We start from the raw sequence: 23,679 nt of genomic DNA, 5'->3' as shown, positions 1-23,679 counted from the left end.
AATGTGAAGAGGAGAAACACTGGTGCTGTGTGCTAACACTTTATAGCCCAGCCTGTGAATTACAGTGTAGGTCAGCTGAGTCAGGAACCAATAAAATCCTTCAATGAAACAGGACAATGGGGAACAAGAGAGCAACACCTGGCTGTTTGAGAGGAAGGAGAAATACATGATACTCCAAGTATTTCTGTAAATACTGGAACCTACAGGTTCAGTACTTAAAGCTCCATCCAGTCTAAAGGTAGATGTCCATGTGTTTGTGATTATAAAGCAGGTCTAGGTTTTATATTAATACTGTGAAAGTATCAAAGCCTCAGTCCACAGAGAAATGCACACAGCCTGTATTCAGAAACTGAGCCTTAAAACCAGCCGCCAGGACTTCTGGAACTTTGTGATGTCACAACAAAGCAGTCACCGCCCTCAGCCACGCCCCAAGCCCCGCCCACCTGCACCCACCATCCAACCTTGCAGGCTTTGGTTTCTCTGAGTTTTTACCTGAAATTTGTTATACTTTTATTGGATCAGAAAACAGTCAGCCAATCAGAAGAGAGACTCAGATCCTCTCTTCTGATTGGCTGACTGACCTGTTGTTTCCAGAGAGAAGCCTGAGAGAGGAGATGTAAAACTACACTGAGATGGTTTTTGGTTCTTAAAACCACAGATATATCTTCTGATGGAGATCAACACTTCAGATAAACCACAGAAGAAGAATCAAATATGGAGCTTTAACAACCTTTTTCTTGTTGTGTCATTAAAGAGTAAAAAGGGGAGAACAGCCACACATGATGTCACAGCCCACATCATTATTTCCAGTGCAGCTTCATTTCAGCTCCAGTAGGAAACAGTCAGTGTTTCACTGGTAGCTGATTCATGCAGGCTGTATTATAGTATAGCACAGACAGCACACACACAGACACACACACAACAATTGTAATACTCAGTGTGTGTTCCCAGCATCTCGTATGAAGACGTCCACTGTTGGACAGTAACAGCAGCAGAATGTCTTGCAGCAGTGTGACAGCATGTGATGTGCAGGACTGGACCCTGGAGGCAGACAGACCCAGTTCTGGACTCAGTCGGCCTGATGATGGAACGCAGAGGAATGTGAGATAACAGCTCCTCTGACTTCATCCTCCCTCATAGCACTGAGCACTGCTGCAGACCCCCACCCTTCACTGACCTGAAGGAGGGATGATGGATGGATGACAGCTGTTGCTAGGAAACCTCAGCTGCATGAAGTCAGGTCAGTGGTTGCAGAGATGAATTAGTTTGTGGTTATAATGTGTTAGATCACAAGGAAACCCCTGTACAGGTGGTCTGGACCAGCTCTCCGTTTAAAGGGTCTGACCCTTCAGCTTTGTAGGACTCTTATCCCATCAATAGATTCTGTGGCTATTTCAGCTGGTGGTGAGGAGACTCACCGAGCTTCTAACTGCCTACCTCTGGGCGTCTACCCTGCTGCCTCTCATCCTGCACCTAGTTGAGTCGCCCTATTGAACTTAATACAGATATCAGCCACGCCCGTTAACAGCAGCTCTCCTCTAAAGGATCTGTGCACTTGTTCTGGTGCTAGAATATAATTTAGTGGCTCTGTAAGCCCCAAGGATCTGTTGTATTTATTTTGGTTGAAGTAACCTTTAAGAACCGTCTGTTTTTATTTGAACACTCAGTCTTCTTGTATAGTCAAAGAAGAGTCATACACTCAAATGGATTCAGACTTCAGTATATTTACTTACCGTATTTTCCGCACTATAGGGCGCACTGGATTATAAGGCGCACTGTCAATGAATGATCTATTTTCGAACTTTTTTCATATATAAAACGCACCGGACTATAAGGCGCATTAAGCGAAACAAAACAGTCAGATAAGTCAGTCAAACAAACGCGTTAACAATAACTCTCAACATTGTTCAAACGTTAATGAGCGTATTCACAATAACTCCCAACCTTGTTCAGTTGTAACACGTAAAAAAAACACAGTCTGATACCGCTAAATCAAACGTTAGCGTATTCACAATCACTCCTGATAGGTCCTTATACACACACACTGTAATATTATGGTGAAGCACAGTATGTACGCTCCTGACTACGGTAGCCGTAATGCTGCAAGCGGTGCGGCTTTGTAGTTTACCAAAGTCGTACTAAAACATTTTGACAGAGCGCCGTGAGCGCCGTGTACCACACAAAATCGCTTCGAGGTCAGTCAGCACAACCAGAATTAATCCATATATAAGGCGCTCCGGATTATAAGGCGCACTGTCATTTTTTGAGAAAATTAAAGGCTTTTAAGTGCGCCTTATAGTCCGGAAACTACGGTATGTTAGTTGATTTCAAAGAATATGTAACCTATTCATCTAAATTAATATTGCCAAAATGAGCTGAGGCTGGTTGGCTTACAAATGACTTTTAGAGTGAGATGGATGAAGTGAAAGCCTGGCCAGGGTGTCTATCTTCTGTCAGCGGCCGATCCCAAGATGACTTGACGTGTTCGAAGTATCTAAACACGCTCTTTGGGAAACCCAAAGAGGGTCACCAGAACCTTCATCATTCGGGCCAACCAGAAGCCATGGCTGACTGGGGAGGTTCTCAGGCTCCTGAGGGCTTGAAATGCCGCCTTCAGAGCTGGGGACCAGGTGGGCCTAAGGACAGCAAGGGCCAACCTGTCACGAGGCATCAGAAAGGCCAAGAGACATTTCTCCAGGAGGATAGCCACCCACTTCAGTGACAGCAGAGACACTAGGAACCTGTGGAGGGGTATTCAGACCATCACGGACTACAAGCTCTCACCGCAGACCTGTGACAACTCCGCCTCCCTGCTAAACCAGCTGAACGACCTCTTCGCTCGCTTTGAGGCAGACAACAGCACCCCGGCACAGAAGACTCCACCCCCTCCCGGCGACAAGGTGTTGAAGCTATCCCCAAATAGCGTGAGGAGATCCCTCAGAAGGACCAATGCACATAAAGCCCCGGGTCCTGACAACGTTTCTGGTCCTTAAAGACTGTGCTGAGGAACTCACAGATGTCTTCATTGACATCTTCAGCACCTCACTGAGCCAGGCTATTGTCCTCACCTGCCTCAAAGCCACCACCATCATCTCGGTCCCGAAGAAGTCGTCTCCCTCCTGCTTCAATGACTACCGCCCAGTCGCACTCACTCTCATCCTTATCAAGTGCTTCGAGCCCTTACACACCTGGAGATGAAAGACTCCTACATTAGAATGCTGTTCATCAACTTCAGCTCAGCATTCAACACAATCATCCCCCAACAGCTCATTCACAAACTGGACTAGCAGGGGCTGAATACTTTGATGTGGCATCACTGGCCAAAAAAGCCCAACAGCACCTGTACTTCCTCCGCAAACTAAAAGGAGCCAGAGCCCCAGCCCCCATCATGCACACCTTCTACAGAGGCACTATTGAGTCCATCCTGACCAGCTGCATCACTGTGTGGTACGGTGCCTGCACCATGTCCTGCCACAAGACCCTGCAGCGCATAGTGAGAGCAGCTGAGAAGATCATCGGTGCCTCTCTCCCCTCCATTCTCAACATTTATAACACCCGCCACAAGCCCTCCAGATTGCAGGTGACCCCACCCACCCATCCCACTGCCTCTTCAGCCTGCTTCCATCAGGAAGACGACTGCAGAGTCTCCGGGCCAAAACCAGCAGGCTAAAGGACAGCTTCATTCACCAGTCTGTCAGGAGGCTCAACTCCCTCCCCGTTCTTGCAAAGCTGACTTTGACTTTGACTTTGATCAGTTTCTTCTTGGCTGCACAAGTTGGGGAATCACAGAATTCCAATTTATCGTGCACAACTGGTTGGCAGATTCTTTTCTCTTGCTTCTCCTTTGGTGATCTATTGTCAGCTGTAGATTCTCTGTGAACTCTTGTGAGTCATCTTAAGGCTTGTAGACTCCGTCTCATGTGTAGATGTCTGAGGAAGGAACTTCGTCGATGGTGAGTAATTCACAAACAAAGAACGAAAAACCCTGACTACTCAAGTTACTCTCATTTATACTCCTCCATCTCCCTTTACACACAAACCTGCAACTAGTGGGTGTGGGCTTACACACAAACTTGAAGTTGGTGTATGTGCTAAAAGGTGTTTCATCAGTCCATAACCAGTTCCAACCAGATCATATCATACTTAGTTACAGCAGTAGCACATCTTGAAATCAACAGTCAGTGATCTTTCTTCATAATCCAACTGCCTCGCTGTTACAAATCATTCCTTCGCCAATCTAATACATTTCTTTCTAATATATGTTAAAAAGTGCATTTAAAGCTTTTCAAATCACAGTGTTTTGCTATTGAATCACAATCATTCACTTTCTAATCATTTCATATGTTCACAGTCATCATCACACTCTCTTCCTTATACTGTCATGTTCACATGACTGCCACTTCCACTTTTCTGACCTACTGGCCCACAAGGGGATTTTCCAGGTCAGGCATGTCTCAACATGTCACATACTAATTTTTTTATGATTAAAATCATTCCTTTATATTGCTTCCATTATACATTTCTTATTGATATTTATTTGCAGCATAATCATTCAAATAGAACTCGGTGTCTTACTGTTCAGTTCAGGATGTTTGTCCCTTTAAGTTGATGTCAGGAGCTCTGAGATCTCAACCCTTCTGGACAAATGAGATTCGTTAGTGAAATAATGAGACAGATTAGTGATGTGTAAGATAACGTGATGTGTTGTTACAACAGTTTGTTCATTGAATAAACTATATACATGGTATGAAGAAGGTATTTCCATTTATGGAAGACAAATAGTCTTATTCATTCAGGAAGGAGGGAGTCCAGGGAGACTCATCTGATTCCTTCAGGGTTTACCACTGACTTTAGGTGTTTATTTTTTTTGTAGAATGTTGTGTATAACAGTTGACAATATGGTGTTTTATTTGTTTGTTTTTTTATCTTGTTTTTTTCATCAATGCTTTCTTTCAAGCTGAATTGAGTGCTTTTATTCTGAAAAGTTGGACTGAAGTTCAGGTTCTGTTGTTCTCTTGACAGAGCTCTGAAAAAGACACCAGTTCAGTAAATCCTTCAGACTGACATGTGACTGTGGCCACGACACCACATGTGAACAGGAACAAAGTGTGTGTGTGTGTGTGTGTGTGTGTGTGTGTGTGTGTGTGTTTCTGTATGTTGTTGTGTGTGTGTGTGTTTCTGGGTGTGTCTCTTGAGCAGCTTGTTTGTCCTGACTCTTGTGTATGTGAGCTCACAGTCAGTGTTACTGGTTTCCCTCTCAGACTGACTGAAGTCCTGAAGATGAGTGATTGTGTGGAGGAAGAGGAGGACAGAGCAGAGTCTCCAGGACCCAGCTGTCTGTCTGTGAAGAGTCACCTGTCCAAAGATGAACCTCCGTACTTCAGTCCTGAACCTGGACCCTCAGACTCACAGTAAGAGACCTGCTACAAACCTGTGAACCTCCAAACTGTCTCTGTAACAGTGTTTAGTGTGTTGAGCTCCTGCAGTGATGTCACTTCCTGTAACAGCTGCCATAGTGTTGGAGAAAATAACTTCCCCTGGTTCCTCTGACATATCGGTGTATGAACAGTGACTGGTGAAATGATCCCAACAAATTACCCCAATAATTACTGTTTTTGTCAATGGAGTCTGGTATGTGGCTTTGAACAGAGCAATGGCTGTTTCTGGTTAAACAAAAAGGATAATTCCTTTAACAAAAAGGTCTGTCTCAGAAGGAACCCTGTCCATAATATTGTCAGACACATATATTCATAGTCTGAACCTGTTAGTGGCAAATCAGGCACTTTCAGTGGACGTACAAATGTGGACAAATGCCTTGTTTTCTTACATTGCAGCTTTTACCTCTTATAGCGTTCTTGCTTAATATCCCTCCAATGGGCCTGTTTGGTGGAATCCTGCTGTAGCTGTAGACGTCTGCTCGCACACTTTCACTCTGCACACCAGCAGTTTCCTCTGCAGAGAAGAGCTCTGTCTTACTACCTGCTAAATCCACCGTTATCAGAGAAATCCACCAGGGTGCAGGTGCAGGAGAGAGCTCTCTGATTGGTTTATTACATGTTACGTCCAAAACACACACATAATTAATGAAGACACTAATTACAACCCTTTTGAAGCATGGTGCTGCAACTGTCTGTCCACTGTTAAACTAACAAAAGTGGATGAGGACACGTCCTAAATGCTCTGGCTCCATGTGCCTAGATGGTTAAAATAGGCCCTAAGTCTTCAGAAGGAACCAATGGGCTCAGAGCTGAGAGCCACTGACAGAGGAGGGAAGTCACGAAGTGTTGAGAGATGAACTCACACACTGTTGGTTTGGCTCTTTTCATGGGGTTTGTTATCAAGAACAAATATGTAGAATAACGGCAGAATGATCCTTTAATGACACACAAGACTGTCTTTACCATCACTGATATCTGTGTAGATGTAACTCTGACAAACTGTGTGTTTGTCAGTGAAGTTGTATGATGGTCAGATGAAGCCTGCAGCAGGATGTGGTGTTTGCTGTTGTCACAGTCATGTAGAAACACACAGGCCTCCTTGTGTGAAATGAAGCTGAACTCCAGAGAAAGAATCAATATGGAGAAGAAGAGCAGACACATCAGCAGCCATTAGTTTTAGTCAGGATGTTGTTTTGTCTTCATTTGTGGCAGTGGCAGTGTCGGGGTCACAGACATCTGATCCTCTCATCTTACCTTTGTATCACTCTGCTTCTTTAGAGCTGATGTGAGACAGGTCATCAACAGCTGGAGACTGGACACATTTAATGACTGACTGACACAACAGTGTTGTTTCTGGATGCTGCTGTGTTGCTTCCATCCTTCAGTACAGTGTGCGGTGCTGGATGGTGACGTCACTGCAGGACGTCAGCTGAGAGTTCCCACAATGACTCTGTCATCAGAGAATTGATCAGTGATCAATGTGATATGAATAAAAACATGTTTGTGTTTGCAGAGGTCAGAACCACAGACTGAGAGCAGAGTCTCCAGGATCCAGCTGTCTGTCTATGAAGAGTGACCGGTCTAAACATGATCCTTCAGACCTCAGTCCTGAACCTGGACCCTCAGACTCACAGTAAGAGACAGTTTCTACTGTAAACTGAGCTGAAGATGATTCAGTTATTAGACATATTTGACTGTGACATGTTAGTGATGAAGAAATGCCTTGACAGAGAGAGGAAGAGGAGTGGTGTCTCTGTGGAGGAGCAGCTGTCCTGCTGTGCTCTGTGTCAGGACGTCCTGAAGGATCCTGAAGGATCCATTCTCTACAGGCTATGGAAATGGGTCGCCTCATTCTGGGACCAGTCTGGTTCTTCAGGAGACCCCTCCTGTCCCCAGTGTGGACAAAGACCCAGAACCAGACCTGGACTGCAGACAGCCGGTCAGAACAGCACTGTACAAAGTGAGACTGAACATGTGTCTGCTGATGTCTTCATGTCTGAAACCAGGACCTGTTGTTTTCTCCAGTGTCAGTTGTTCTATCACACAGCACTGACATTTCAGATGATTCTAAAAGCCACAACATTAAAAAGCTTTTCTTTGCTGCTCTTTAGTTTTTCTGTAGCTGATGAAAATAATCAGCAGATTCTCAGATTCTCTGTCTTCAGTCTGACATTGTCTCTTCTCTTTCAGCAGATAGTGGTCTGCAGGAGGTTTTAGATCAACATAAGATCAGTCTGAAGAGCAGATGTGAACGTGTGACTGAAGGAAGTGATGGAACAGGAAGTGAAACCCTCCTCAACAGGATCTACACTGAGCTCTACATCACAGAGGGACAGAGTGAAGAGGTTAATACCCAACATGAGGTGAGGCAGCTGGAGACAGCTTCCAAGATGAAGACCCTCCAAGACGCTCCAATCAAGTGCCACGACATCTTTAAAGCCTTACCTGACCAACAGAGACCCATCAGAGTGGTTCTGACCAATGGTGTCGCTGGTTCTGGAAAGACCTTCTTAGTGCAGAAGTTCAGTCTGGACTGGGCAGAGGGCTTGGAGAACCAAGATGTCAGTCTGCTGGTTCTGCTTTCGTTCAGGGAGCTGAACCTGGTCAGAGAGCAGCAGTACAGTCTTCTCAGGCTGCTCCATGTTTTCCATCCAACATTACAGAAGGTCACAGCAGAGCAGCTGGCTGTCTGTAAAGTTGTGTTCATCTTGGACGGCCTGGATGAAAGCAGACTTTCACTGGATTTCAACAACAGGGAGGTTGTGTCTGATGTCACACAGACATCATCAGTCAACCTGCTGCTGACAAACCTCATCCAGGGGAACCTGCTTCCCTCGGCTCTGGTCTGGATCACTTCCAGACCTGCGGCAGCCAATCAGATCCCTCCTACATGTGTTGACAGGGTAACAGAGGTACGAGGCTTCACTGACGCCCAGAAGGAGAAGTACTTCAGGAGGAGATCCAGTGATGAAGAGCTGTCCAGCAGAACCATCTCACACATCAAGAAGTCCAGGAGCCTCCACATCATGTGTCAAGTCCCAGTCTTCTGCTGGATCACTGCTACAGTTCTGGAGCACATGTTGACTACAGAGCAGAGAGGAGAGCTGCCCCAGACCCTGACTGACCTGTTCTCACACTTCCTGCTGGTTCAGACAAAGAGGAAGAAGCTCAAGTATGATGAGGAACATGAGACCAGTCCACAGGAGCTGATGGAGGCTGACAGGGAAGTTCTTCTGAAGCTGGGGAGACTGGCGTTTGAACAACTGGAGAATGGAAACATCATGTTCTACCAAGAAGACCTGGAGCAGTGTGGTCTGGATGTCACAGAGGCCTCGGTGTACTCAGGACTCTGTACTGAAATCTTCAAAAGAGAGAGTGTGATCTTCCAGAAAACAGTCTACTGCTTTGTTCATCTGAGCATTCAGGAGTTTCTGGCTGCAGTCTACATGTTCCACTGTTACACCAACAGGAACACAGAGGTCCTGGAGAACTTTCTGAGACAAGACTGGGATTATTACAACAGGTACAACCTGGAGGACTTCCTGCGAAAACATGTTGATTCAACTCTGGATATCTTCCTGGGGGCAGCCATGGTGAAATCCCTAAGAAATAAAAATGGTCACCTGGACCTGTTTGTTCGCTTCCTTTATGGCCTCTCTCTGGAGTCCAACCAGAGACTCTTAGGAGGTCTGCTGGGTCAGACAGAGAACAGTCCAGAAACCGTCCAGAGAGCCATCAACAACCTGAAGAAGATGAACAGTGATAAAATCTCTCCTGATAGAAGCATCAACATCTTCCACTGTCTGATGGAGATGAAGGACCGCTCAGTTCATCAGGAGATCCAAGAGTTCCTGAAGTCAGAGACCAGATCAAAGAAGAGACTCTCTGAGATCCACTGCTCAGCTCTGGCCTACATGCTGCAGATGTCAGAGGAGGTTCTGGATGAGTTGGACCTGATGAAGTACAACACATCAGAGGACGGACAACGGAGACTGATCCCAGCTGTGAGGAACTGCAGGAAGGCTCGGTGAGTCCAGACATGATCAATATAATTATCAATCAGTAGATTAGATCAGTAGTTGAGTCAAATTCAGATAAACACAGTTTTCATTTATTCTCATTATTCTCAGTTTTATTTTGAAACAATCAAAGGTCAGTTGTGTTTTTTTCTGGAGGTGTTGTAAATAATGGAGATGGAAATGGAGAATAAAACTGTTTTTCTGAACAACATTCTGACTCTGGATCAAATCATATGATGGAAGCAGAAATGTAACATCATTTTCCCTCCTTCATCTGCACAACAAAGATTCCCATGAAACTCTGCAGGTCTGAGAGAGAGTGATGAGAATTATTGTTTCATGTCAAACACAATCAGATCAGATGAGATGAGCCACAGATGTGAAGAGCAGATGTTCATCACATCATCATCTTTTCTCATCAGATGCATTTTAACTTCAGTGTCTTTTATTACAAACTGTCTGATTTTATTCTTACACATTTGATATTTTCTCTCATCACAGACTTGTTGGTTGTGGACTCTCAGAGACTCACTGTGAAGTCGTGTCCTCAGCTCTGAAGTCCAACTCCTCCCATCTGAGACACCTGGACCTGACCCACAACGACCTGGAGGATTCAGGAGTGAAGCAGCTGTGTGCTGGACTGGAGAGTCCAAACTGTAGACTGGAGACTCTGAGGTCAGTTCACTGACTGGAGTTTTTCATTGGTTGGTTCATTTTCAGGATTTCTGTGCGAGGATTTAAAAAATCAGCCAGTGAAGAGAAAGAAGGAAGATGAGACCAGGAGCAGAGTGGTGATGGGGAGGGTCAGGAGAATCCCCGGGGGCCATTTGGGGTCCGGGGCCGGACTGATTATTGTGTAGACTAATAATATTCTGTTATATAAAGGTGGTCTACCTCGCTGCACCATCCTGCAGCCAAAGCGCTCCAGGTGTCCTTCATGTCATATCTAGTTGATTGTGTGTGAACACAACAAAAGGTCAGACTTGATCTTGAAGAATGGAGCTTCTTCTCATCACATGAATAACACAAGTGGTCATGTGACTGTGGTTCAGGAGCAGTTACCAGAGCAGACTGACACTGACACTCAGAGAAACTCTGTTCATCATCTATCAGACCTAAACCGTGAACGTTGTGCTGAGCTGAAGGGTTGTAGGACTGTGAGCACAGGTTTGATCTCTGCTCTGTGACCTTCATTAACCCCGTCCTCACTCAGTCTGCTCCTCACTGGGGGGTTGATGTGAAAATCAGATGAATTCTTCTTCCTCATTCAGTGAAGATCAGCTGAATAAATCTGTGGTGTTTTCCAGCAGGAGGCTCTGAACGTTACCTGAAGGTGAACTGGTTGTTGCTGCAGGTCACAGAATCTGACGGCTCACAGAATGGGCTGTAACACCGGTGGTAGACTGAGGCCGAGCACTCGTCCTCCTCAAGTTCTCAACAGTAACACAAGTTCTTCTTTAAAGATGTGGACACAGAGAAATATTTTCCCTCCTCCTGTAAATGTGACATTGTGCAGTTGTTTGGTGACTTTGGAACATTGAAGCTGCTCCACCATGTTTGTTCTGAACAGTGTGACTGAGTTCTCACTGTTTGTTCACGTCCTCAGTGTTTTGTTTCTGTGCTGATGTCTGTAGTGTCAGAGAGGGAACAGACTAAACAGACATGAATCCTCTGATTCTCCTCTGATTACAGACTGAACTGAGGTCAGCAGCAGCTGATCAACCTGTGTTCACATCAACAGCTGTATGAATGTTGTACTGACATTTGGATGATGTGTGTAGAAGGCTGACATGATGAAGATCCACAATAACAGAAGGACAAAGTCACTCTACTCATTTTAGAGAAAGATCATTGATCAGGACAAATCTGATTGATTATCAATCATTGATCTACATCTTTGATTCTTTATTCAGATTGAGGAGCTGCAGTTTGTCACAGATCAGCTGTTCTTATCTGGTCTCAGCTCTGAAGTCCAACCCCTCCCATCTGAGAGAACTGGACCTGAGCTTCAACCAGGACCTGCAGGATCCAGGAGTGAAGGGTCTGTGTGGTTTTCTGCAGAGTCCAGACTGTAGACTGGAGACTCTGAGGTCAGTTCACTGTTGTAGATCTTATATCTTGAATCCACAGCTAATGAAGCTTCACACAAGTTGAATCCATTGACTGTGAATGAATGAATGACATTGTAAATAGTTGTTGTCTCATGTTTCCAGTTGTTCTTCTCTCAGACTGAGAATGATTCTTCAGTTTCAGCTCATTTCACTCACTTGTCATGAATAATGTCTGTTCACTTCAGTTCAACCTTCACAGCTCACACACTCGTATTTCTCTCAGTCAGAGGACTCATGTTTTCTAAATCCACTGGAGAAAATGTCCAGTGTTAGTTGTTCAAGTCAATTCATTTTTATCACAACAACATACACAAGATCCTCACAACTAATATTTGTCCAAAGAAAGTGAAGAAACAATCTTCTTGTTTTCAGTAGATTTCAGTGAAGTGTCAGGACTAATGTCTGTTTGACCAAACTGTGTGTGTGTGTTTTCATCTGTAACACAACACACACAACTGTTGTGTTGACAATGTTGTGTTGTACTGACATGATGATGATCCACAATAACAGAAGGACAAAGTCACTCTACTCATTTTAGACAAAGATGACTGATCAGGACAAATCTGATTGATTATCAATCATTGATCTACATCTTTGATTCTTTATTCAGATTGAGGAGCTGCAGTTTGTCAGAGATCAGCTGTTCTTCTCTGGTCTCAGCTCTGAAGTCCAACCCCTCCCATCTGAGAGAACTGGACCTGAGTGGAAACAACCTGCAGGATTCAGACCTGAAGGATCTCCGTGGTCTCGTGGAGAGTCCAGACTGTAGACTGGAGACTCTGAGGTCAGTAGAGGGGCGGAGTCAGTCCATGCTGCTCTCAGCAGTATTGTACTAAACACAGTTAGTATCAGAGCAAAGATCCAGTGTTTCCTGTGAACCTCCAACCTCCTCAGTGGCTGCTTTCCTCAGTGAAGCTGTGAGAGGAGAACGGGGACAGGCTTCAGGACTGGACAGAAAGACAGAGAGAGAGACAACAGTCAGCCAATCAGAGCAGCCAGAAGCTTGTTGTGATCATGTGTGTGAGTTGATGTGAAGACGACTGTTGTTGTTGTGTTTATGTGTACAGGAAGTAAAGCTGATTCCAGCTGACAGCCTCACAGATGGACAGAGACAGTGTCCTCATTCATGAAACTGTCCAATCTGATCTGAGACTGTTTGTTCTCTGGTTTCAACACTAAACAGCTGATCAGTTTCATCTGTGTCACAGCTCTGAGATCAGTGTGATGGAGCCTGACAGTCCCTGGCTCTTAGTGACAGCCTCCATGTTCAGTCAGGTGATGTTTCAGAAGCAGGTCACATGTTGATCAACACACAGAGACTCTGTGTTTAAAGTGACATCAGCTGACAGGTAACAGGAGTGAATCCATCACCGACCTGTTGCTGACTCAGCACTTTGTTTCCACTGTGGACTGAGTGAAATGTGCAGAGTGAACAGACTTGATGCTGAACGTCTCTGCAGGTCTGTGAGCTTCCAGCTCAGTGTGTTCACTCCAACACGTTAACATGAGAGCTGAGAGGAAGCAGCTGCTGCACATCTGGTCTGAACAGGACTGAAGTCCCTGCTGCATCACTGACTGATGAAGTGAGTCTCTGTAAACACTGATTCATCTCCTCTGCTTTCTTCTTCTCTACACAGATGGAGGTGGTGAGAGTGGAGAGGAGAGCTTGATCCAGCAGTGACTGACAGAGGAACCAGAAGAAGTGGAGATGACTCTCAGTGCTGCAGTCTGAACTGATCTGAGAACAGCTCCACTGTCACACACAGAGTCCAGTCCACCATCATCCCTGTGTGTTCCTCTGGATCTGACAGAGCATCATCAGTGTCTCTGGACTTAAAGCTCATCATGTTCAGCTCTGAACAGTTTCCTTGTTGAGCTTCACAAAGAGGGAATTTCACAGTAAAATGACTGAAGATTAGTTCGACTCAGACTTTGAAGCCTCATGTTCTTCAACTGATCTGTAATGGGAAATTTTGGTATAACTCATTTGTGCCTATTCAAAACTGTGCAACCAAAGACTGTGTGTCTATTTCTGATGAAGTTTTGAAGTGACCTATGTATACCTTTTGTGGTTGTGTAAGAGACCTCTGTGTGAACTGATGAAGAACACATGTAGACAATATATGTGGATGCCTTTGCCCTTCTTTTAATGATAAGTGCTGCTCATTTGACCCCTGTGGAGACAGAGCTGTGAGTTACAGTGACATTGTGTTGGGGGAGAGGCAAGCAGGTGAAGGCTCAGGCCAGAGACAATCTCGTGAGAGAGAGTATCGTATTTTGTCTATTTGGCATGTGTTTGGAACTATAAGACTGTGGCCCTGGGAAACATCTTCAGGCCACTCACTCACTGACTGTACTGCTGCTCGGTTGTGTTTGTGTGACTCCATTCATGAATGTTTATTAAAACTCAAGAAAGACAGCTGATGCGTGAAGATCTTCTTTTTCACTTCTTTATTGAACAAGGTAATATTTTTGCCACCACACTACTCTCTAGAATTTATGTAAGATTAGCCGAATCAGAGTCAACTCTCTTGCTCCCAACTCTCAAATGGGAAAAAGACTTACTCATCAACCCAGACTCCAACTTCCACCCTGCTTGGGGGGGTCTGGGGGGAGGGATCGACCTGCTTGGCCGGACCAGCTCCCTATTCATCAGTGGGTCTTGATGTCCCATTCTGGGCCCCTAACTGGGGTCTCGCCATGCGGGACAGGTTTGTGCTCTTCCCACTTGCACCTGTGGGGGTGGTGGTCCTACCGCTTGGGCTGCCTGGAGGCATCCCTGGGCACCCCAGTTCGGCTCCCTGCTGGCCGGGCAGGGGCAGGGACTGAATTGGGGGCAGTTGGGGATCTGGCCGCTGTGGGGGTGGGCATGCCTCACCTGCCCTTGTTGCTCTCCTGTACCACACACAAAATTCCACATGACACTAGGGCTCTGAGGGGTGGTGCGGGGATGGGGCAGGTTGGGGACTGCCCACTGGCCCTGCTATTGTTGTCACGCTGCTCCTCAATTTTAATTGCACATTAGATATCACATGACACTAAGGCCTTGAGCAGCGGGATAGGGCAGGTGAGACTCTGCCGTCTACCAGCAGTGGAGTACCCATGCCCCGACTGCTCCCACAATTTTAATACACCTTAGTCATCCACACTGTCCACAAGCCATATGACACTTGGGCCTTGGGGGTAGGGAAGGGTGGGTAGGACTCAACCGCCTACTAGCGGTGGGACACCCATGTTCTGACTGCTTCCCCAATTTTAATGCACCATAGTCACCCACATACCCAACTCACTCACTCACTCACACATGCACACCCACACATACAGACTTTGCATCCACACCAGACAGGGGGTGGGGCAAGGGTGGCTCAAGGGACCCCCCTGTCTATCTGTCTCTGGTCCAGTGTGGACTGTGCAGGGAGCCTGCCGTGTGGGTGGAGAGGGTCCATTGTGGGGGTGTCGGGGGTGGCCCTGGTGGGTTTGGGCAGCCATCTCTTGTGTGTGGTGGGCCAGTTGGGGACCTGGGCCATGCTGCGATGGTTAGGGGCCCTGATGGGTAATCCAGGCAATTCTGGGATGCTCTGGGCCCTACCGGTGAATTTGGGTGATTGGGTTTTGGGCTGGGCAGGGGGGCCTGCTATTCTCTATCGCCCTGGGCTTGGCTTCCCGGCGGGGGGGGTGGGGACTCTGTCTGCCCTCCTTCCCCCATTTGTCCTGCAGGGTCACTGGGGCCGGAATAATGGGCCGCCACAGCAGGCTGGGGTCTGCCCTGCTGGGGTGGCAGGAGCTGGGGGGCTGGGGTCTCTCCAGTGTGTGGCGGGCTCAGTTGCTGGGGCCATTTGGCTCTGGGCCCGACTTGCGCTGGGGTTGGTGGTCGCGGGCTGGCTCTTGGGCTTCCTGCCCGTGTCCCTCTACGGGCTTCCTTGCACTGGGGGCTGTTGGCTCTGTACTCCTTCGCGGGCAACCCTTTGGGTCAGGCACATGGCTGTCGTGGGGGCATGCTGCCTTGGTGGCCTGGTTTCTGGCTGCCTGTGCCTTTGGTCTGGGAGGCTGCAGCCCCCACATCAACTACCCACCACATCCAATGACAAATCGGTACACACTTACACATGCATACACACATGAACACACACACACATACGTACACACACACCTACCCTTCCTCTCATACACACACACACACACGTACGGAGCGTCTAATGATTAATGATTATAGAGTGACTATAAAGGTGGATATGGTTAGTTATTGTTAATGTTACTGTGGTTGCTTTGCTGTTGTTGTTGAAACAGATCAGACAGTCATAGATATAAATGAAACAGATCTGACAGACAGTCATACATATAGATGAAACGGATCAGACATACGGTCATAAATATAGATGACATATCAGATAAACATTCTATAGTGATTGATGTTGACTGATCTGTGTCATCTATAACTTGCTCAAACTAACTCATGAGCTTGATCAGTAACTTTACATCAACTGAGACCATGGCAATGTCTTTGTTGCTACGGCAACATTTTTTAATTAATTCTTCAAATAATTAATTAATTAAAATAAAAATAAAAAATCCACCAGAACAGCTTGAGGGCTCCAATAAAAAATGAGCTCAGGTATTTTCTGAGGAAAAGAAAAACAGATGAGGTGAGATGTATTTAACCTTCCTCTAGTGTTAGGGTCGGCACCAACCTGTTTTTAGGTTTTAAATGCATAAAAGTACTACATAAATGTGTTTATTGCATCAAGACTTTTTGACTTTGTCAGGGACTTCTATTTAAACAAAAGAAAATCTAATTATAAATTAAATTATAAAATGCTATCGTGAAAATGATGAACTTTGTGTTGTTCGGGTCAGTTTCGACCCAGTTATAATATAAGATTATAAAACAATGATAAGTGCCAAAACTGAAATCATAAACACACTATCAGCCAACAGCCCACAGCCAGCTCCTCCTCCAACCACTTCAGCTTCAGTTAGGGGCTTCTCTCTTTGCCTGTTTGACAAAACAAACAGAGACGGACATGTACAGGCATGTAAGGCCAATTCAGTTTAGAGTTGGTGACTTGCAGAGTACACATCTCCAGTTTACAGCATGCAACAACAAGAAGATTTAATGTAAGCCAAGCTCTGGATCATATCTTTGCTGACAATGAGGCAGAGGACACACAGCAGCATAGCGATACAGATGAGCAGGTTTCTGAGGAGGAAGATGATGTGGAGTATCAACCGGAAGACAGACACATCTGATCAGTCTGATGAGGAGGTCACCGGTGCTGAAGCTGCTCCTGCTCCTGCTGAAACATTCAAATCCAAAAGTGGCATCATCTGTTGGAGCTCAGTACCTCCTGGGGTACATGCCAGGGCAGCTGCTGCAAATGTCATCAATATGACCCTTGGGATCACAAGGTTTGCTGTGACGAGAGTAAGTGACATCAAGACATGTTTTGATCTGTTTATGCCATTGTCACTAAAAAAAGTCATTTCTATGACAAACCTTGAAGGAAAAAAAGTCCACGGCAACATGTGGAATGACTGATGAGGAATACCTGGATGCCTACACTGGTGTTCTTCTCCTTGCTGGAGTCTACAGATCCAGCAATGAGGCCACTGATAGTCTCTGGGACACGTCAACAGGCAGGAATATTTTCCGGGCAGCAATGTCACTTCAGACCTTTCGAATGATATCAAGAGTCCTCAGATTTGACAACAGAGACACCAGAGCAAAATCTGACAAGCTTGCTCCCATCAGGGATGTCTGGGAGAGATGGGTGCAGCCCCTTCCACTGATGTTCAACCCAGGGCCAGAGGTGACAGTAGATGAACGTTTTCTCCCTTTCCATGGAAAATAGCCCTTCCGGCAATACATGCCCAGTAAGACTGGCAAATACAGGATAAAAATCTGGACAGCCTGGGATGCAAAAACCAGTGATGCATGGAATCTACAGATTTACACAGGCAAATCTGCAAGCGGCATCCCTGAAAAAAAAAACAAGGAAAACGTGTAGTCCTCTGACTACTGGACTGCAGGGTCACAACATCACTTGTGACAATTTTTTTTACCAGCTATGACCTTGGACAAGAACTTCTCAGGAGGAAACTCACCATGGTGGGTATAGTAAAAAAAAATAAACCTGAGCTGCCCGCTGAAATGTTGCAGGTGAAGGACAGGGCTCCACTTTCCTGAGTTTGTTTTTACAGACACCACCACTGCTGTTTCATACTGTCCAAAAAAACGACGGAATGTGATACTGATGTCCACTCTTCACAAAGATGCAGCTGCATCATCAGGAAGTGACAAAAAGCACATCATCATCCTGGACTATAACAAAAACAAAGGAGGAGTGGACAACCAGGACAAGCTGACTGCCACCTACACTTGCCAGCGAATGACCAGGAGATGGCCAATGGTTGTGTTTTACAACATCCTCGATGTGTCTGGATACAATGCATTTGTGTTGTGGACCCACATTCACCAAGGGTGGAACTCAACCAAAAAAAACAAGCGGAGAATGTTTCTTGAGGAGCTAGGAAGTTCCCTTGTCAAGGCGCACACTGAGCAAAGGAAACGGGTGCCCTGAGACCCAGCCGCTGCAGCCTTGGTCAGACAGCTGAAGAGCTCACCAGGCAGTCCTTCCACGCCCACAGCAACACGAAGAGCATCAGCGCCAGCATCCTCCTCAGCCAGCCCTGCCTCAACAGCAACCATAACAGCCAACGCCACAACCCCAGTGAGACCACCCAAATCTAAAAGAAAGAGGTGTCAGGTCTGCCCTAGCAATAAGGACACACATGCATCTAAAAATACACAAATATACATGCATGTTCTTGCACACAGTTTTTATGGAACTAGTACTTGATTTCTGTTGGTTTGATTTGCTTGATTTGTTTTGATTGCTTGTTTGACCTTGCGAATCTACATTTTATTATTATTTTCATTTTATTATTTATTACTAGTTCTGCTTTTCATTTTGTAGTTGTATTAAAGTTCTAATTTTGAAAAAAAAAGACTTGTTTTTTGCCTTTTTCTTGAAGTAAATATATATGGGTCGAAATTGACCTGTAACACCATAGATGTTACTATAGTTAATAATATTAAAATAAAAAATAAAACAATTTAAGAGATGTGTTCTAATACTCCCAGTAATAGTCAGGTAACATAACAACCTTTTATCTATTTATTTATATTATTCTCTTGAGGTTCATTTGACAAGTTTTTTATATTGAGAACGAGGGGTATGCTGTCCAGGGGGCCACAACAAAAATATTAAAACCAATCTTTTCATGGATAAGGAAGCCTAACAAGGTAACCAAGAGGTAAGAACCAAATTGGATGATCAATAATTGTTTTTAGGGTATTTTATGTCTGATTTAAGACACGGGTCAAAACCGACCCGTTAACATAAGAGATAGTAACAGAAAGCTAACACAAGAGGAAGGTTAAAAACTGCTCACATTACCTTCAGAGGAGAAAATAATCTGCATCACAATGTTGGTTCAAAATGAGACTAAACTTCAACCTGGAAACAGGAGGAGGAGGAAGGAGTCTTTGTTTCTGTCAACATCTTTATTGGGCATCGTGTCACAACAGAGTAAACATTAATACAGACACACAGACAATTACAAAAACAGTATTAATTAATACATCCTCATTAATAAATAGAAAACAACAATAATAGAGCCAGGAGGAGAGACCTACATAAAAAATATTGAACAATGAGCACAAATCCACAGTTTTTGCAGCTTTCTTATTTTTCTAAGATATTCTTTTGGGCATTTTTGCCTTTATATGACAGGACAGTAGAGAGTGACAGGAAAGGGGCAGAGAGGGAATGAAACGTTTTTGGATTGTCTGGAATCTGGAAACATAAATATCATGATAGTGGAATAGCCTACTGTATGTCTTAGCAATAATTTGTAAAAATATATCATGTACTAAAATTACTACATCATGTAAGCTACATTGGTGTGGAGATGGACGCATAGCTGTATGCAGAATATGATTAAATTTGATGTGAATTCATTTATGTTAATTTTACCACAAACCATTTATCATGGCCACTAGTGGGTAGCAACTGTTGGGAAGCTCAAATCGTGTGGTTTCACATGATATGTCAGTTGTGTGATGAGTATTCTGCCAGCAATTTAATAGAGATGAATGGGTGCGATTTGGACGCATTCAATTCAATTCAATTTAATTTGTAAAGCGCCAAATCATAATATACATTATCTCAAGGCACTTTACAGGGTAAGGTCAAGACCTAACAGTTCCCACAAAGAGCAAGCGCTTGGCGACAGGGGGGAGGAAAAACTCCCTTGTAACAGGAAGAAACCTCCAACAGAACCGGGCTCAGGGTGGGCGGCCGTCTGCCTTGACCGACACATCTGTCGTATATGGTTATTCTGCAGTGCCAAAGACATTACTGTTTCTGAAATGTGATAAGGAAATTTTACTGGGGCACAGCAGAGCTATACTGGGGCACGTGCCCCTGGAAAATGGGTCTGGCAACGCTGATGATATAATTCTTTAAATTTATAATTATTGTTGTTAAAAACACCAAACAGTACATTTTCCAAGTGAAGAGAAAAGTCAACATCAGTGTTGTCAACAATAAATCGGGAAATATCTTTCCAGAATGTGATAGTATATGTATGCCAGAACAGGTGTAGCATTGTTTCTGGGTACATTTCACACAATGAGCAGTTAACATTGGTTTTCTTTTTTAAATTCAAGATAATAATTCACAGGAAAATATCTGTGTATAATCCTAAAAGAAACTTCCCTTGCCTTATTGGTAAGAAGATATTCGTAAGGAAAAGTCCAGACATTTTTCATGTTCATGTTATCAACAAAGGTAGACCAGTAGGATACAACACTAGGGGTGCTAGTAATATCTCTTTAAACAATGAGCATATATACCAGTTACTATTTCTTAAAGTTGTAGTTAGGCAGAGCTCACCTACTGATGTTACTTCAGGGTCAAGGTTTGGTAAGAAAACTGGTCTTTCTGTTCCTTTTAGGAGTAAAGAGTCAGATAAAGATCAGAAACTGATCACAGAAAAGATGTTCAGTTGTAGTTTGACTACACAAACGTTTAAAAACAACCAGTGGTATAGTCTAATTTGTTTCACTGGATATACTGTTGATTGACTTATAATGACCTAATTTACATCATCAGTGATTTTGTATTTTTCTTTATTTTAAAGGGAAAATGGGTATTATTGCCAGTTATTGACAAAGTGTCATTTCTGTTTGGTTGCTGTTAAAGTGCACTAGAATTTCTTGATTTTCTTTCACTTATCCGGGGTTGGGCTCGCAGTGGCAGCAGGTTAAACAGAGAATTCCAGGCATCTCTCTCCCCAGTAACGCTTTGCATTTCCTCCTGTGGGATCCAGGAGAAGCTGGAAAGCTGGAAAGCATGGGAAGGAGGCATCCTTACCAGATGCCCAAACCACCTCAGCTGGCTCCTTTTGACATGAAGGAACAGTGGCTCTATTCAGAGCTCCCTGCGGATGTCAGAGCTCCTCACCTTATCTCTAAGGCTAATATAAGGCTTATATCCACAATGTCATTCTTTTAGTCACTACCCAAAGCTCATGGCCATAGGTGAAGGTTGGAATGAAGATTGACTGGTGATTTAAGAGCTTTGCCTTCTGGCTCAGTTCCCTCTTCACACAATGGTCTGGTACAAGGTCCGCATCACTGCTGACGCTGCACTGATCCGCCTGTTGATCTCCCACTTCATCCTACCCTCACTTGTGACCCAGAGGTACTTGGAACACCTTCACCTGGGACATTGTTTTCTCTCTTGTATGACAGTGTACCTCTAGGTCCCTCCTGATTGGCTGGATGCATGGGCCTGGCCGGGGAAGTGGTGGCTGCTGGTCGGCTGCTTCACAATATCTCTCTGCTACACTCAACACAGAGACACTGAGGAACCAGACCACCAGAGTCCAAACCCAGGATACAGAGGCTGAGCGAAGGTGGTGTTGAAGGTGTGGAGGTGGATCAGTGAGTCAGAGGAGACTCTGTAGAAGGACAGAGAGCCAGCAGGACAGTCCACATACACTGCTACTCTGTGAGACACTGAGGGGGGAGGGGAGGGGGAGGAGGAGGAGATATCTGTTCTTATGTTATTGTGCCAAACATAGTAAAAGCCATCACAGCAGTTCAGACTCCAGGACTGATGGTTCCCTCCAAACACACAGTCCGTACTGTTTCCTCTCCTTCTGATTCCTCTGTAACTGACTGATATTTAAACCCTTCCACTCCACTCCACCTCCCAGTAACAGCGACCAGTCAGACCAGTTCCACACAGCAGCTGAGCCCAGTGGTCAAATCTGTCTGGATGATCAGGATACGACTGATGCTCCTCCACATGAGTCACCTTCCTGTTGTCGTCAGACAGTTGGAGCTTTCTGTTCACTGTGTTTGTGTCGAGTGTGAGTTCACAGGAATCTGATGGAGAGAAGGAGACACATCTGCAGTTATTGATCTATCATCTGATCAGTTATTGACAGTCTGATCATGACTCATGACATCAGTGATGTGACAGTTTGAAGATGGTTGAATGTGCTGCTTTGTTTTCATGAGTGAATGAAAAACACACTTACACTTCCTCAGACCTGGTCTCAACCACCGGACTCCAGCAGGCTCCACCCTGAAAGGAGGAGGGGGGTCAGACCAGCAGCTTCTCTCAACATGCAGACATGGACATTACATGGCTCTCACACACACATTGTTTCATGATTGTGTTCAAATGGAGGCTTGTATGTATGGATGGACATCCACAGAGAAACAGGAAGTGGAGTCTTTATCTTGTAATTACACAGAGCAGGGAGGAGACATGGAGAAAAGATTTCATCATTTGTTTTCTCCATTTGATCTCAGTTGTGGTGTGAGACACTTCTGTGACTCTGAAGCTGCACAAACTAATGTCACAGCAAATAAGAAGAAGACACAAAGAGGCTCCTTCATGAAAATTATAAAAGAGCTGTAGCTTCACTAGACTTCCTCTTCTTACAGGACAACGTCTGAGCCTCACACACACACACACACACACACACACACACACACACACACACAGTCCTCACTAAAATGAGCTTCATGTGTGTCACTTTGCTCCACAGTGTCTCAGTCTGTGACATGTTAGATGAATAAATCTGACAGATGATGTTCACAGGTCACTGAACAGTTTTGCCGAAACATCAGACCTGATGTTCTGTTTATTCATCAGCTGTCACACAGCAGCAGGAACCATACGAGCTTCTGTCGCCACATTTTGATTTGACTTAAAGTCCAGAGGAAGTCAGAGAAACTGTAGAGCAAAGAGGAAGAGGCTCAGAGAGGAAGACTAGTGAAACTACAGCTGCTGTACAGTTTTCATTAAGGAGCCACTTTGTGTCTTCATCTGATCTGGTGTCAGATTTGTTTGGGCAGCAAGACACAGAGACTGAAAACAGCTGTTTCATGTTCAAAACATTCACTCAAAAACACTAATTATTCTGTTCACAACAATGAGGTTTTTTTAACCAGTCCTCCAACCTGAACAACAACCACCCTCTGATGCTACCCATAGGAGTGTCTCCTGAAATAGTGCTCCTGCAGCGGCAGCTGTCCCTACCTCCGTTGCCATGGTTACTATAATAAAGGTCAGTCCAGTTTCCTCTCTCGTATGACTGTGGTGTGACTGTGACTGATTTTTTGTGTGAGAGTGAGTGCTCTTTGTCTGTGAGGAGCTTCTTCTGTCCCACCTCTAGGTCCCTTGTCCCACCTCGTTCAACTTTTATGTTGCGCTCCTATTTCCCCTCCCCCTTGAGCAAAACATCAAGTGATTTGATTTGGGAAGTGGAACTGATTTGGGTTCAAATAAGTACTTTCTCAGCGTTAGCTGATCTTTGTTGTCATGGTTACAATAATAACAAAGAACAGTCATGGATAATAGAAACAACATAAACTGCTACTTCCACATAGGAATCGAACACAGCTTTCCTGTGTGATATTCCTGTGTTTTGTTGACCCATCCATCCACTCCAACCTCCTCCTGACTTTGACTTTGTCGCTCAATAAACTACATCAACGTGCTTTTCCTTTTGCTCCTGTCATGATTATTA

General features: G+C 44.9%; 2 protein-coding genes and 1 pseudogene across 4 annotated transcripts in view; 2 read left to right on the top strand and 1 right to left on the bottom strand.

Moving 5' to 3' along the window:
- Positions 1-20,365, bottom strand: part of LOC139609622 (protein NLRC3-like) — a 248,792-nt gene extending 228,427 nt beyond the window's left edge. Inside the window, exon 1 of one of the 2 annotated variants that reach the window (XM_071464483.1) lies at positions 19,026-20,365. The gene's annotated coding sequence lies outside the window, so the exon portion shown is untranslated. The remainder of the gene's footprint in view (positions 1-19,025) is intronic. The other variant, XM_071464481.1, reaches the window with a different exon arrangement.
- Positions 5,246-10,572, top strand: LOC139609632 (protein NLRC3-like). 2 transcript variants are annotated; one of them, XM_071464502.1, is made up of 5 exons: positions 5,246-5,411; positions 6,952-7,071; positions 7,169-7,398; positions 7,632-9,465; positions 9,959-10,572. In XM_071464502.1, the coding sequence occupies exons 1-5, from the start codon at positions 5,281-5,283 to the stop codon at positions 10,143-10,145; spliced, it is 2,502 nt and encodes an 833-aa protein (XP_071320603.1). In that variant the 5' UTR covers positions 5,246-5,280; the 3' UTR covers positions 10,146-10,572. The 2 variants fall into 2 exon arrangements, with proteins under 2 accessions (XP_071320603.1, XP_071320602.1); XM_071464501.1 differs by having other exon boundaries at positions 7,629-9,465.
- Positions 16,763-18,345, top strand: LOC139609644 (piggyBac transposable element-derived protein 4-like; annotated as a pseudogene).
- Positions 20,366-23,679: the final 3,314 nt, after the last annotated feature.

Source organism: Trachinotus anak, unplaced genomic scaffold (assembly GCF_046630095.1).
Source record: "Trachinotus anak isolate AG129_WGS33_773 ecotype Australia unplaced genomic scaffold, CSIRO_AGI_Tana_v1 ptg000026l, whole genome shotgun sequence".
Classification (NCBI taxonomy): domain Eukaryota; kingdom Metazoa; phylum Chordata; class Actinopteri; order Carangiformes; family Carangidae; genus Trachinotus; species Trachinotus anak.
The sequence above is the reverse complement of the archived record's forward strand: the minus strand, read 5'-3'. Positions and strand labels throughout refer to the sequence as shown.

Bases quoted from the DNA above. Each gene is read 5' to 3' on its own strand.
- LOC139609632 (XM_071464501.1), top strand. From the start codon at position 5,281: ATGAGTGATTGTGTGGAGGAAGAGGAGGACAGAGCAGAGTCTCCAGGA. The intron at 5,412-6,951 runs GTAAGAGACCTG...TTGTGTTTGCAG, and splicing joins CCTGGACCCTCAGACTCACA to AGGTCAGAACCACAGACTGA. The intron at 7,072-7,168 runs GTAAGAGACAGT...ATGCCTTGACAG, and splicing joins CCTGGACCCTCAGACTCACA to AGAGAGGAAGAGGAGTGGTG.